General features: G+C 47.5%; 5 protein-coding genes across 5 annotated transcripts; 2 read left to right on the plus strand and 3 right to left on the minus strand.

Moving 5' to 3' along the window:
* Nucleotides 1–655: 655 nt before the first annotated feature.
* vma-3 (V-type proton ATPase 16 kDa proteolipid subunit) lies at nt 656–1497 on the minus strand (the record flags this gene model as incomplete). The annotated part of the gene is made up of 5 exons (XM_031145009.1): nt 656–720; nt 777–1037; nt 1091–1220; nt 1329–1341; nt 1466–1497. 5 exons carry the CDS (start codon nt 1495–1497, stop codon nt 656–658), a joined length of 501 nt encoding a protein of 166 aa, XP_031009915.1.
* A 444-nt stretch (nt 1498–1941) lies between these two features.
* On the plus strand, nt 1942–2623 carry SNU13 (13 kDa ribonucleoprotein-associated protein; the record flags this gene model as incomplete). Its single annotated transcript, XM_031145010.1, has 4 exons — nt 1942–1969; nt 2099–2143; nt 2256–2306; nt 2361–2623. 4 exons carry the CDS (start codon nt 1942–1944, stop codon nt 2621–2623), a joined length of 387 nt encoding a protein of 128 aa, XP_031009914.1.
* A 1469-nt stretch (nt 2624–4092) lies between these two features.
* Nucleotides 4093–5406, plus strand: BMT6 (25S rRNA (uridine(2843)-N(3))-methyltransferase; the record flags this gene model as incomplete). The annotated part of the gene is made up of 2 exons (XM_031145011.1): nt 4093–4449; nt 4534–5406. 2 exons carry the CDS (start codon nt 4093–4095, stop codon nt 5404–5406), a joined length of 1230 nt encoding a protein of 409 aa, XP_031009913.1.
* Nucleotides 5407–5544: 138 nt separating this feature from the next.
* LHYA1_G000018 (uncharacterized protein) lies at nt 5545–7278 on the minus strand (the record flags this gene model as incomplete). The annotated part of the gene is made up of 1 exon (XM_031145012.1): nt 5545–7278. The coding sequence occupies one exon, from the start codon at nt 7276–7278 to the stop codon at nt 5545–5547; it is 1734 nt and encodes a 577-aa protein (XP_031009922.1).
* Nucleotides 7279–8499: 1221 nt separating this feature from the next.
* On the minus strand, nt 8500–12516 carry tcsB (Two-component system protein B; the record flags this gene model as incomplete). The annotated part of the gene is made up of 8 exons (XM_031145013.1): nt 8500–8699; nt 8748–8868; nt 8918–9079; nt 9194–10133; nt 10207–10732; nt 10784–12075; nt 12204–12400; nt 12487–12516. 8 exons carry the CDS (start codon nt 12514–12516, stop codon nt 8500–8502), a joined length of 3468 nt encoding a protein of 1155 aa, XP_031009921.1.
* Nucleotides 12517–13168: the final 652 nt, after the last annotated feature.

The following is a 13168-nucleotide window of genomic DNA, read 5'->3' on the forward strand; positions in this document are numbered from 1 at the left end:
CGGTGGAGGAGGTCAATTGATGAGTATGCGAAAAGGTGAAGGGTCTTGTGTTGTGGTGAAGCAAGGAGGTGGGGGGCTTTTTATTGCGGGGTGGTACCGGATGAACATTCAGGCGATGAAGTAGATGCCGATCGGAAGTCGGAATGAAAGCTAGTTTTCGTGCTGCTCTCATCCCATAGGCACAAGTTGTGTTTTTGAAGCAGTCAGCTGTGGGTATGTGCAGATGTAAATTGCATATGGAAAGTGATGATATGTTGAAAAGTGGCCATACCTTGTCAACTAATACCTCCCTTGCCGAACATGGTTGCCGAGATGGCAGCACGTTCAAAAGGCCTCTTCTTCCCCCACGATACCTGGGAAATTGATATCGGAAATAACATTTGATACCATGAGAAATACTAGCATACACGGCCATACTGACCACCCTCCGCTTCCACCCTCTACTTCTATGCAGCAAAAACTCCAGTATTTGTGGAACGGCAACAGTACAGATGTTTTAGCTATGAATTTGCCTTTCATAGCCTCCCTAAAACCCTTCCAATCCCGCCATTTCTTTCCCTCCATCGCCATTTTCTACTATTCCCAAATAGCCTCAGGAGGTGATGCACGTTCGCATATTGTCTATTGGCCCTCCTTCTCTTCCGCGCGAGCTCGTTTAGCACGAAACGTCGACGTTAGCCTTCGAGTTCATCAGGAGGGCAACGATCAAGCCATAAAGACCTATGATGTGTCAGCACATGCATCCTTGTCTTGAGAGGATAAAAGGCAACTCATACCCAAGACTTCAGCGAAAATGAGAATAAGAATCATGCCGACGAAGAGACGAGGTTGCTGTGCGGTACCACGTACACCAGCATCACCCACAATACCAATGGCGAATCCAGCAGCAAGACCAGCTAGACCAACACTAAGACCTGCACCGAGTTGGATGAAGCCCGTGTACAGTGGCAACTGTTGCTTAAGTCCATCCGAAATCAAAACCGACACGACGAGACCGTAAATACCAATGATACCAGCCATAATAACTGGTACAATGTCTGGCGCACGAGTCAGTTTATTGATTCCAACCTCGAAGCATCTTCCATCTTACTCTTGACAATCAGATCAGGTCGTAAAACACCCATAGCGCAAATACCAACACCAGACTTGGCGGTTCCATAAGCGGCGCCGAAACAGGTGAAAACAATTGCGGAGGTGCAGCCCATTGCACCAAAGAATGGCTATAGAAATATTAGCATGATAAATTCGATGGTAGACATCGAGTATTCGCGTATGCATCGATGGTTGATGATAGAGGTTCAGGAGTGGAAGGATTTCGGGAGACTGACCGCGTACACCGGGCTACACAACAAGACAATGTTAGCACATGTTTAAGTAGGATTGAGTTGTATGGAAGCCTTCCAAGAGGTCTAGTTGCAAGATAAAGCTTATCTCGACGCTCTTCTGAAGGAATGGAAGTACTGACCAGTTCACGAAGCTATCGACCACGTCTCCCATTTTGACGGTTGTGTGAAGCTTTGGTAGAAGATTTCGGAATGTTCTTAAAGCTTGGTGAAGGTCGACACGTGTGGGTTGAGATTTTGGGGATGGGGTTGAGCTTGCAGAGATGTTGTCCGGATGGTGATGATGATGAGGTTCGAGGAGGTTTGAAGAAGAGCTTATGGACGCTAGTACATTTTAGGTTGGTGCCATATTTCACGCGGCTTCAAGCTTTTTTTATATTTTCAACCACGAAGTGCAAAATTTCCTCCACCAACCACCAAATCATTTCTCAACTTTAACAGGGCGAGCCAACGCAAGGAACCCTGCAGGTCTCACTTCTATTTTTCAGATACCCTTCTCCCACCAAATGTATGTTGCGCGCCGATTCAAGCCACCCACCCAAAGCTCTATTTCGCAATACTGACTTTTCTATAGAAGTCCCCAAAAGTCTTTCCAACAATGGCTGAAGAACAAAACGGTTCCGCGGGTAAGTCTCATCTTTTCGAGATTATATCTAAATTGTTTCCTTGTTTGAATATCGCTCCTCATCCTCGGTGGTCTGACAAATAGAATATCGTACTTTGTACGCTCTGAACACTTGCTAACAGCGATCCAGCTTTCCCCGTCGCCGACAGCGCTCTTTCCCAGGAGATCCTCGACAGTAAGCAACCCATTTCTTTGTCTCTCATTAGTTTCCCCACGTTGGGATTCCCGAAGAGTGTTTCATCTCGCCTCTTGCTCTTTGCTGAAAACATAATGCTAATTTATCGCAGTCGTCCAACAAGCTTCGCACTTTCGCCAACTTAAGAAAGGAGCAAATGAAGGTTCGCATATTATCCCTCTTAGATCCAGGTCTTCCATATGCTGACCTCTACTAGCAACAAAGACACTGAACCGTGGTATCTCCGAAATCATCATCCTCGCGGCTGATACAGCTCCATTGGCCATTCTTCTCCACCTTCCCCTACTCTGCGAAGACAAGAATGTTGCATATGTCTACGTTCCATCGAAGACCGCATTAGGTCGTGCATGTGGTGTCAGCAGGGCTGTGATTGCGGCTAGCATTACCACCAACGAGGCATCAGATCTGATGAACCAGATCCGGACCCTCAAGGACAAGGTCGAGAGACTCATGATCTAAAGGTTTAGACATGGAGGCACACATTTGAGTTGTACCATAAGCAACTGGCGTTTGGCTGCGGCCTCGGGTTTTGCGGGAAATTGATAAACTCGGAATACAATATATACTAGTGCAACTGCTCATTCCCCCTGCATTGATTGTGCTGTAAACATGGTGCTCTGGTCTAATGTCGACGATCCTCTCACACAATACGAAGCATCGGCATTTTGGATGAGAGGTTTTCATGCCCAAGTCCAAGAACCTCTTCTCGATATTTTCAATAACTCACATTGCTCCTGTTCAAGTACCCACCCCAAATCTTCAGCACCAGCCTTCCTGTGTTAGCTAGCACAGTTTGGTGTGTATTATGATATGGAGAGATCGATTACTAGCTTTTAATTATGGCTAATTAGCAAACATGTGTTGTGACAATCCCGTTTTAAAGGTGTTCAATGGGGATCTGCCAGTGGATCGCTTTTAGTAGTGTTTGGCTGCCATGGTACCGGATTGGGATGGTTCATTTGTCCTCGAAAAAACCCGAGCTCCATACAATTTGCTGCGGCGGCGCTCTGTCTGTGATGCAGCCTGTCTAATACACCTTTTTTGGAATAACATCTACCGTCTGGTATATCTATAGCGTCCAGTATTCGTTACGTATGAATGGCAGATGAAGATGCGTCCAGAAAGCAATTCACAATCATGGTTCAAATAACCATACTACTTTCAAGGGTGTTTATGGTTCGTTCTCTCCTTCTGTGGTGAGTTTTCAGTTGCTATATTACGGGTCTCTGAAAGGAGGAATATATGTTTAGTGCAGTGACTGGAACGCAGGATATACTACAAGGGCTTGTTTTTGATATGGGCAGCTATTAAGTAGATGTCAATGAGGATTTTACTAGTCTCTCTCTACTCCCCTCTAATACTAGGTCTACAAGGACATATACAAGTGTGATTAGATAGGATGACTAGTAAATGGTTACTGCCCTCGAATAAACATTTCAAGTTGCCCGGCACAGGGTTGACGCCGCCAGCATGAATAAAGCTGCTTTGACAAGCCGCGACCGAGCAAGTACACTCGAGACTTAGGGCCCTTGCAACTTCTAAATTGATTTCAACACAGCCAAGAGCTGACTTCACGTAGATACAACTGACTAACTGCGGTACAGGAAAGTGAGGAATAGCTTCACATCCATTGGATGAAGAAGTGGGGTGGAGGTGCGTGTTCTCACATAACTTTTGATGCCATGTGATTTCTCAGCGTCCGGCATGACCTCGTTTCTCTCTCTTGCAGATTCCAGATGTTCTTTGAGTCTCTGGTAGAGGAGGCTGAGGGCTGAGGTTGAGGTTAACGTTGGCCGAGACCCTTGTGAGATATTGTATTTCCCCGCTAGAGCATGCACACAGTAAGCGAGGATTTTTTCTCTCGACATCCATCCATCTTCCTGCAACAAATCACGAGGCATCGAACCATAACTCCACACAAATCAAAAATGGGCAAATTTGCAAAGAACTATGGGAAGGTCGTTGGAAAAGATGCCGATGGCTTTCCCGGGTGGAAAGGTCCTTCATATGTCAAAAAGCCAGAACCGCCAAAACCGAAAAAGAAGTCTGCAAAAGGCTCTACCAGTACGAGTACGGAGACCAATGAGGAGAACGATGATTCCGCGAAAGACCCCACCATACCCATTGAACTACAACAATTACTTCTCAATATCTTCAGAGATGCTTTTCCTGGTCTCTTGACATCAGATACATTGCAGCCCTTGTTGCAAGAAGTCAAGACAGCTTTATACGAAAGGGACTTCTCACGAGCTTTTGGCAAGACCGAGTACTTGGAAGCCTACTCTGTTCGATGGAGTCCAAGCAGAGCCCTCTGTTACCTGACCATTCTGGCCGACATTCGGAAGTATCTAACTGAGATTATTCAACAGTCACCTGATTGCAAAGAAACACTCAAAACTACCGAGACGAACACAGACTCACAGAACCTCAACCTTGATCCTGCCACTCACTCAGCAGATGTAGCTAAGCCCGGCCTGAACACTGCCTGTTTTGGAGGCGGTTCTGCAGAAGTGCTTGCCTTTGGTGGATTTTCCCGATACATGCGTGATGCCTCGCGCATGCAAAATCGTGGGACAGGTAGTCTTACGGATGGAGAGCCATCCATGCTGACGAATCTCTCAATCTCGGACAACTCTCCCAAAGTCAATCTCCTACTTCTCGATATAGCCCAGTGGGAAGATGTTGTGCAACAACTTCACAACGGCCTTACCAAACTTCCAATCTTATCAAAGTATGCAAGCGCCGCAGCAAGAGCTGCCAACTCAGCACTCCTTGCCGATGGAGACATGTCTACGACGTTTCGCTCCAAAGACGTGCTTGAGACCACGCAGGATCAATTAAATGATGTCCTCGGCAAAGGACCAATGCTCCTCACCCTCCTCTTTACCCTCAATGAGCTTTATACAACATCCATTGGCAAGACAACTGCGTTTCTCCTCAAAATGACCATGGCTGCTAAACCAGGATCTTTATTGCTGGTCGTTGATAGCCCTGGTAGTTACTCGGAGACAAATATTGGAACCGAAGCCAAGAAGTATCCTATGTCCTGGCTTATGAATCACACTCTCCTGGAGGCACAGAACAGCAAGGCAGTTAAGGAAGATGGCGAGAAACCGATCCCCGCTAGTTGGGTGAAACTTGTCTCTGAGGATTCGAAATGGTTCCGGATGCCTGAAGACCTACGGTACCCGATTCCGTTGGAGAATATGCGTTATCAGGTGCACCTCTACAAACGCGTATGAATGCACGAAAGTCAAGGTCTCTTCAGTTATGAGACAATGGGCGGGAGTGGAGCAAGTCACTGTAACGGTCACGAGGATATCGACACCAAGTTTATTCTCAATCATCAATTCGTTACTCGTAACAAGAGGTTAAGCACCCTAATAGCGACTGAACATCAATGGAACTAAAGCCGTACTACTTTCGTGCCCAACCATCGCCCTGCTTTTCCACCCGGAAGAGCAAGTATTCTTAAAGAAACCTTTCATGTGCTCCTTCCTCTCTTGATTCTTACAAAACTCCCGCCCAAGTTGCTTCAGCACGGCTTCCTTCGCTTTCTTCAACGCCGATACCCTTTTCTCGGGGTCATCAGCAAGCTCCTGTTGGGCTGCGTCTTGTTGAAAGTTGCGCTGAACACCTTGCACGTTGGGATCAAATGTTGTGGGCTGTAAAACATCCACCACAGGGTTGGGGATGCATATGGGATAGGATATCGCCAAATCTTCTGATGGCTCCTTGTGTTCCCGATGATGCTTGCGTCTGCGCCGTCTGTGGACCCGCTTCTTCTTGACCTGGACCGAGGTTTTTGTGGCTTCATCGTCGAATATCTCATCAGGAAGACCAGATAGCGAGTCGACGACTTCGGGTTTCTCGAGCTCCCCGAACAAGTAATCCAAGTCATCCTGGCCGTGCGAGCTCATAGAACTTTCAACTTCCGAGCCGCTTTGTTGAGATAACCATTCATCACTACCACTGATCCTAGTCAGTGGCGCGAGAGCATCTTCCCAAATACCGCCGTTGATCAAAAAGACGTTCTCAAAGTCGAATTCTTTGACAGTGTGCCGATGCTCATACACGAAGTCCGAAACTTGCTCTACGGACATTGTGGCGTTGCGAACTTGCATATAGCGGAGCTTGGGAAAAGTCATGGACGGGCGAGGAGGTGCAGCTGGTAATGGTGACATGGGCGACGTGACTTCAGCAAACAATTTTGCAGCTTTTCTCGGAGGCGCAAAGAGCGGATCGGAGAACAGTGTCAATGGACAAGGTCCTTTCCTGCCATTCCAGCTGAAGCTGACTTTTTCGAGATTGGCCGAGAAATTCCGAATGTAGTCATCCAGGATTTTGAGATGGTCGAGTCCGGGCCTGAGACCCAGGAAGTCCCAAGAGTCCATGGTGATGGCGAGCTTCCTAATTTGTTTCCACCGGCGCCCTGCAGATGGCGTGCATCCATACCCTGGATGATGCCTGAGATACTGAAGGCCGGCAGGATGTATTTGGCGTAACGAGAGCTTCTCTAGTCGAAGCATCGGGGCCCGTTCAATGGCTATGCGCAGACTTATGAGTGCATAGTCGACACAATCTCGACGATATCTCTGCGCTGGATCTTGTCCTGGACATGATATAGTGAGATGTCTAAGATTGGGCATCTGTGCCAGAGCATTGATGAAAGCTGGTACATTGGTAGCGGCGTGGAAGAGAGGAGGATATTGTTGCGTCAAGAGATCCCCCAATTCCGGGCTTCCATATTTGGGCCGCGAGGTGACTGAGGTGACTGTTGTATGAGGGGTATATAAGAAGTTGACCTCGTGACCATTCATTGGATTTAGAAGTGGTGGGAGGAAGGTAGCCTCGCTATGAGGCATGGAGAATGTAAGGTGCTCAATATGCGGCCCAATTCGAGACAATGCCTCAAGACGAGACGGTCGTATAAGAGCGGATGGTGTAAAAGTTAAGCGGGTTCGGGTGAAAAGAGCTGGAGTTGTAAGCTCGCAGAATTCGAACTGGGTGAGGCGCAAGGTACAGATGGAAGCTGTGTCCATGTGCGAGAGGAGAGCTGATCGAATGCCATCGTCCCGCCAAAGGTGGAGGAGTATTGGGCTGGCGTGGGCCATAACTTGCGCATGTCGTTTGGAAAAAGGATGTGACTATTGCTGGTTGTAATACACAAAGTATACAAGACGGTTTACAGAAAGTTTTGACAAATTGAAGAAGTTGCGACAGTTGTTAATGGTTGTTGTTGGCTCTTGAGATATGAGTGAGTGATTGAGTGAGTGCGTGAGTGATGTTTCAATTGAACCAGGCTCTCAACACCACAAAAAACCCGCGCAAAGTAGGATAAATATCAAACATTAAGAAGGCCAAAACAGCAGCTCCCTCCACGACCAGATATACCTCCTCCCCGTCCCCAAATCTCTCTTCTCCATCCCCACGTGACCTGAAACATGAGTCACATCACTTCGAATCTTCACTTTCTTTCCTCTAGAGCATGCAGCTCAAGTGCGCAAATGCACATCAACACCGAGTTCCCATCGCGACACTTTCGTGATAAGCGCGTCTACTGGATCGAAAGAGCGGTGGCGTAGCGGGGAGGTGCATGCCTTGGCAGCCCTTGTTTCAAGGCTTCGAAGCGGGTCGGCCAATGGAAAATGCTGAAACGTGGGATTTTCGGGGCTGCTTGCATATAGGTAGGTATAGGGTGAGTGGTTGGGCTGCAGTGTCGTTGGGGTTGGCCAATGGAATAATAGAGGGGGGCTGGGCGTTGAGGATCCATTGAAAATCGACACGAGACTTTGACGCGAATAAACGCGTGTGGGGGGTCTTGGCTTTTATTGTGGCGAGGCAACGACTTCGTTGTTGTTTGTTTTGACTTTATTTCATTGCCGGAAAGGGGAGAAGCGCGCCTGTTTCACCCTTGAGCTGAGGCGTAAATATCGAGTTGGGACTTTAGAGCTCCTCTCAATTGAGGAACGTTGTTTCATATTGCTGCTCTACATTGCTCGTTTCCCACTTCCTCGTCGTCGCGTCGCGTTGCTCCTACTTCGTACATATTCTTCTGGTACACCAAAAAGAGCCCGCCTCCAGCTATGCATAAGATCGCTCAATAAACGACACTGATCACTATAGAAGTGTTAAGTACAGTGGCTATGCAACATCGCTGCAGTTTTGGTATCCTCCCGTGTATGTTTATGATAACTCCGCAATGCGCCCATCGTTTTGTCGAAAAAGGAAAATCGTATGTACTGTATTGTATCTCTTCATATTAAAGTCGAATTTTGTAAAAGAAATGTGGCAGGTCGGCCTGACTGAAGGCGAAAATGCAGGGAGGATTAGGATTAGGATTGAGTTGTGCCATGCTCATGTGATATAGTAGGAAGGTCTGGTGGGCTGGGTGCCGTAGACACTTCTGCTTTTCGAGGGTCACTTTTTCCGGTCAATGAAGAAGTTTCTGTCTCTTCCGGTATAGTGGCAAATTTCTTCAAAACCTGTTTCAACGCAGGCCGACGAATCGGCTTGCTCAGGAAATGATCCATGCCTAGCGTTTCCAGTCAGCTTGATATTTCAATGGGCGGGAAGATCTTACCAGAGTCGTAACATTCTTTGACATTGCTTTCTTCTGCAAAGGCCGTTAGAGCAACGATTGGTGCTGAATAGCCCATTTGACGAATCAACCGGGTACTTTGGAGGCCATCAAGGTTCGGCATCTACATACATCAGTATCGAATATAATCAAGCACTGTTTAATGTACTTACTTGGATGTCCATGAAAATGAGGTTAAAGTACTGGCCTTTGTCCATACTTTCCTTGACAATGTCGTAAGCCTCCTTGCCGTCCTTCGCAATGACCACCTCAACATCATAGATGTCTTCGAGTTTGAGCATTCGAATGACGATCTCCTGGTTGACTAAATTATCCTGGTTAGAGTCAGTATCGCCTTTCTCAATATGAGTAAATTTGGATGTGGAGTGCGTCTGGCTAGGTTCAAGACTGTACAGCGGGGAAAATTCCGCTGAGGTTGGCACACTCACCTCAGCTACCAAGACTCGAAGTTTCAACGTCGACTTTACTGCCGAATTCCCTGCCGACTTTCCTGCCGACTTTCCTGTCGCTTTGCCAAGTACTGCAAGGGGCTCTTTTGCATCTTTAGACTTGGGGGATGGTGCAGACACCGAAGAAAAGAATGGCTGGCTAAGTCCAATGAGCCTAGGCTGTGTATCCTTCTCAAAGTCGCTGCTTTGCCTTGATTCACTAGATGCTGTAGCTACCGGGTTCCCTTCTGGCTGTACACCATTGGAAACACTAACGGGCCTAGATCCATATACGTCTGAGCTGGAAGTAGATGGTGCTCTGGATTTCGCAAATTTTAGAGGGATTTTCACGGTGAATAGTGTCCCGCTCGGCGGTTCTTGTGAGGATACAAGAGAGATATCACCACCCATAAGACCGGCAAGTTGTGAGCAGATACTCAATCCAAGGCCAGTTCCTCCGAATTTTTTACTCAAGCCAAGATCGCCCTGCACAAAAGGTTCGAAAACACGCTCTTGAAGGTGTAAAGGAATTCCAGGGCCTGTATCTTCCACTTCGAATTGGAAAATAAAGGTTTTGACATGCGAGGGTGGTGGTGTTGGCGAGCGTTCCCTGACTTGCACTCGAGGAGTAGCTCTGAGGTCCATGGGATTGATTAGCAGTGCAGTCCCAGCAGGGCTTCCAGCTGAATTGGGGTTCCTTGATATTTGAGATGTGTTTGAGCCTGAGCCATGGCCTGAACCATGGCGAGGCCTTGAATTGCGCTGTGAGCTTCGTTTCGATCCGGACCCCATCGAGTTCCTATCCTTGTCGCTGGCAGTCTCGGCTTCACCCAGACACTTAATTCGGACTTCTACTTTGCCGCCATCCGGCGCGAATTTCAGGCTATTGCTAACAAGATTTATGATAACTTGGAGTATCCTATGTTGGTCACCCCAGAGGCTATTGGACCAGTTAGCTTCTTTCAACCACGAGCGACGGATTTTAAGCATAAAGGTATATTAATGTGACTTACCTCATATCTTTCAGCCTGCCCATACCTTGTGGACCAAGAGCAGGAAGGACCTTTTCTGACGGGAGAATGGCATTTCCCTCAACATCGGTACTAATGAACCGAACTCCAAAATCAATGTTCTTTTCTTGAACTTGCTTCATGAAGATAGTCAGAATTTGCGTCTTGATATCGACTAATCGAAATTCCTTCTCCTCTAGACTCAGTTGCTGGCCAATTTGGTTCTTGCTGAAGGTCAAAAGATCGTTCAGAAGATGCAGGAGAAGGTCTCCAGACTTATAGACAACCTGGAGACTACGTTTTATTCGGGGCAGGTCATCTTCGCCCATGCATACTGCACACATGCCTAAAATTCCGTTCAAGGGTGTTTTCAGTTCGTGCGAAATGTTTGCAATGAATAGAGTTTTACTCTCGTTGGCGGCCTCAGCAGCTTTCTTGCTGATCTCAAGCTCATGTGTGCGTTCGGCCACTTTCTCTTCGAGACTTTGGTATTGAAGGACGAGCTCGTCACTCATGCTGTTAAAGGTGGCTAGATTCGATTAGTTATTTCCCACCATAGAGCGGATTAGAAGCTACTCACTCGTCAATTCTGTTAATTCGTCGGTTATCCAGTGCTTCCGGTCTGGAACTTTCGCTGGGATTTTGAAACCTCTCCTCCTCTCCTCTTCGCTATGCTCTAACTTGGTCTTCCGTCGGCCAACAGTGGTTAGATATCTCAATCTTACGAAAACTCCCCTTTTTGACCAATTTGAGCCAGGCCGATTTTCCAAATCCGCTTCTCCGTCAGAAGCATCATCGTAGAGTCCCTCGGACCGCAAACTCCCTCCACTGGGTGTATATCCCATAGGGGTGATTGACTTCTCTGTTGCATCCCTTAATCTTCGTATAGGGCGTACACTGAAATGAGCTATGGGTAGCACCACAAGGATGACGAAGCCCATGGTCCCAAACACACATGCGTATAAGATTCTGCGAAGCGTCGTGACAGGTGCCCAAGCCTCCGCGTGGCTTTGTTCAACGATGAGAAGCCAATCAGCCAGGGAAGTGTTCGGTCTTGCAAATCCCACACTGACTGACACATTATTTTCGTTTTTAGTCGTCAAAAGACTACCTGCATGATTGACCTGCGAATTGCGTTTCCCAAATCCAGTCAAGGCCGCCGGATAAGAACCCATGCTAAAATTAGACGCGCCGTACTTTGTTAAGTTTGATGTGTAAACATTGTGTCTGGACTGTGAATTATCTGGAGGAAAGATAAACTTGACTTTGGTAGATTTCAAAACACCAGGAGCTGGTACATAGGCTCCGTCTGCAGGTCTATCACTATATGTGAAATGATTCTCGCGCCGACTGGATCCAACGATAAGCACAACACCTGAATTTGCTAGGCCCTCTCGAGAAGTTGTGACGTCAATGAGGGAAGATGCAGCAGCTACAACTGTCATGAAACCGAGTACAACATCTGGGTTCGAGTTATCAATTAGTGGCAAAGTCACCGAAATGAGGGCGAATGATGCATTGACTTGTGTTGGACCTAGCAGTAGCACAGATGACTGATTCAAGGGAAAGTCCGAGAAAGCAGTAGCTCTCATGAAATTAACAGAAGGATCCAGTGGGTCTGGTGTAGACGTCGAGTTGTAGGTTATGTTCGGATAGAGTGCAGGTGGGTAACCCATCTCGTCGTCATCATCGCCAAGTATGACTGGAGAGCCATTCGAAGATGAATACGGCAGGACGATTGCAGAAGTCTTGCCCGTTACCCTCAAAAGTCCCGTCGAATTACCCGTAGCATTTCGAGAAAATATTATCACCTGTTGAAGAGATGATAGTCCGCCGCTAGCTAAGGCGCTGGAAACATCGGTACGAGCGTCACTAAATCCTTCTGTTAGCGTCAAATTTGAGCAAACAAACGAAACACAACGAAGTGAAACCAGACCGCTGGAATCGCAAAGGGACAAAGCTAGTTCCGGGGTCCATATTTCTCTGCTCTCGAAACTTACTCAAAGTTGCTCGCACTTGTATTGCCCGCATAGAAGCTCTTGAGAGAAGCCTGAACAAGTATTCTGGTGGTAATAGTATTACATGTTGACTGGATCAAGAGTAGATCTGCGGCAATCTGAGCCGCCTTCAGACTTGCCGTGAGCGACAACGATTGGGATGTGACGCCGACCACGAAGTTATGATTGTTGATCCCTGTCTAACGTGTTAGTATGATAAAGACCCGAAATGGTCAAGATAGCTAAAGAGCCCGGGAGCTGTGTCAGGAGCCTGGATCCCACATACTGTGAAATCAGTTCCCTTGGCTCCTGCCATAGCTCTCAGCTCCCGAGCTCACGTAGTAAAACATGGTGTTTTTGTATGGAAGTTTGACTGACAGGTTGCAATCGCAAGCACAGCGAGAGGTACGAAAGCCGTCAGTAAAACGACGACCGCCAGCTGCTCTCTAATGCCAATTCGCATCTTGAATGCCCCGCCCAGGAGGCGACTCCTGGTCCAGGCTCGCCAGTATGTTGCTCTCCTTGATGCATATGTTGCGGGTATTCCCAAAGCCCTCCCTTCTTTTGCCCATCCACTGGAGCTTGGGAGTGGCTTGCAACGTAACGAAAGGCTGAGATTCCTATATGACAGGGCCCATGTTCCAGAAACTCGACCGGAGATATGGAGGTTCGCGTTCGGGCTTTATGTTGGGAGAGGTCGTCGATTTGGCAAGTAGCTCGAAAGTGTAGGAACAGTCGGCTGGCTGGTTGTCGTTTCTTTTCTTTGTGAACTCGGCTTCTTGATCAAAGAATCAAACGGGCGACGGACGTCCCAATACCATCATTTCTCGACAGCCACAATAGCCATAGTCTGCTAGTTATCAATAAGTTGATATGGAAGCTGGCTGTTGTTGTGGCACTCGAACTGGAAGTTGGAATTGACTCGAGGCTGTTTGCGACGAGGATACAGTACGATGGAAGTAAAGCTT

This window comes from Lachnellula hyalina (assembly GCF_007821495.1).
Source record: "Lachnellula hyalina strain CBS 185.66 chromosome Unknown contig00001, whole genome shotgun sequence".
In the NCBI taxonomy this organism is placed as follows: domain Eukaryota; kingdom Fungi; phylum Ascomycota; class Leotiomycetes; order Helotiales; family Lachnaceae; genus Lachnellula; species Lachnellula hyalina.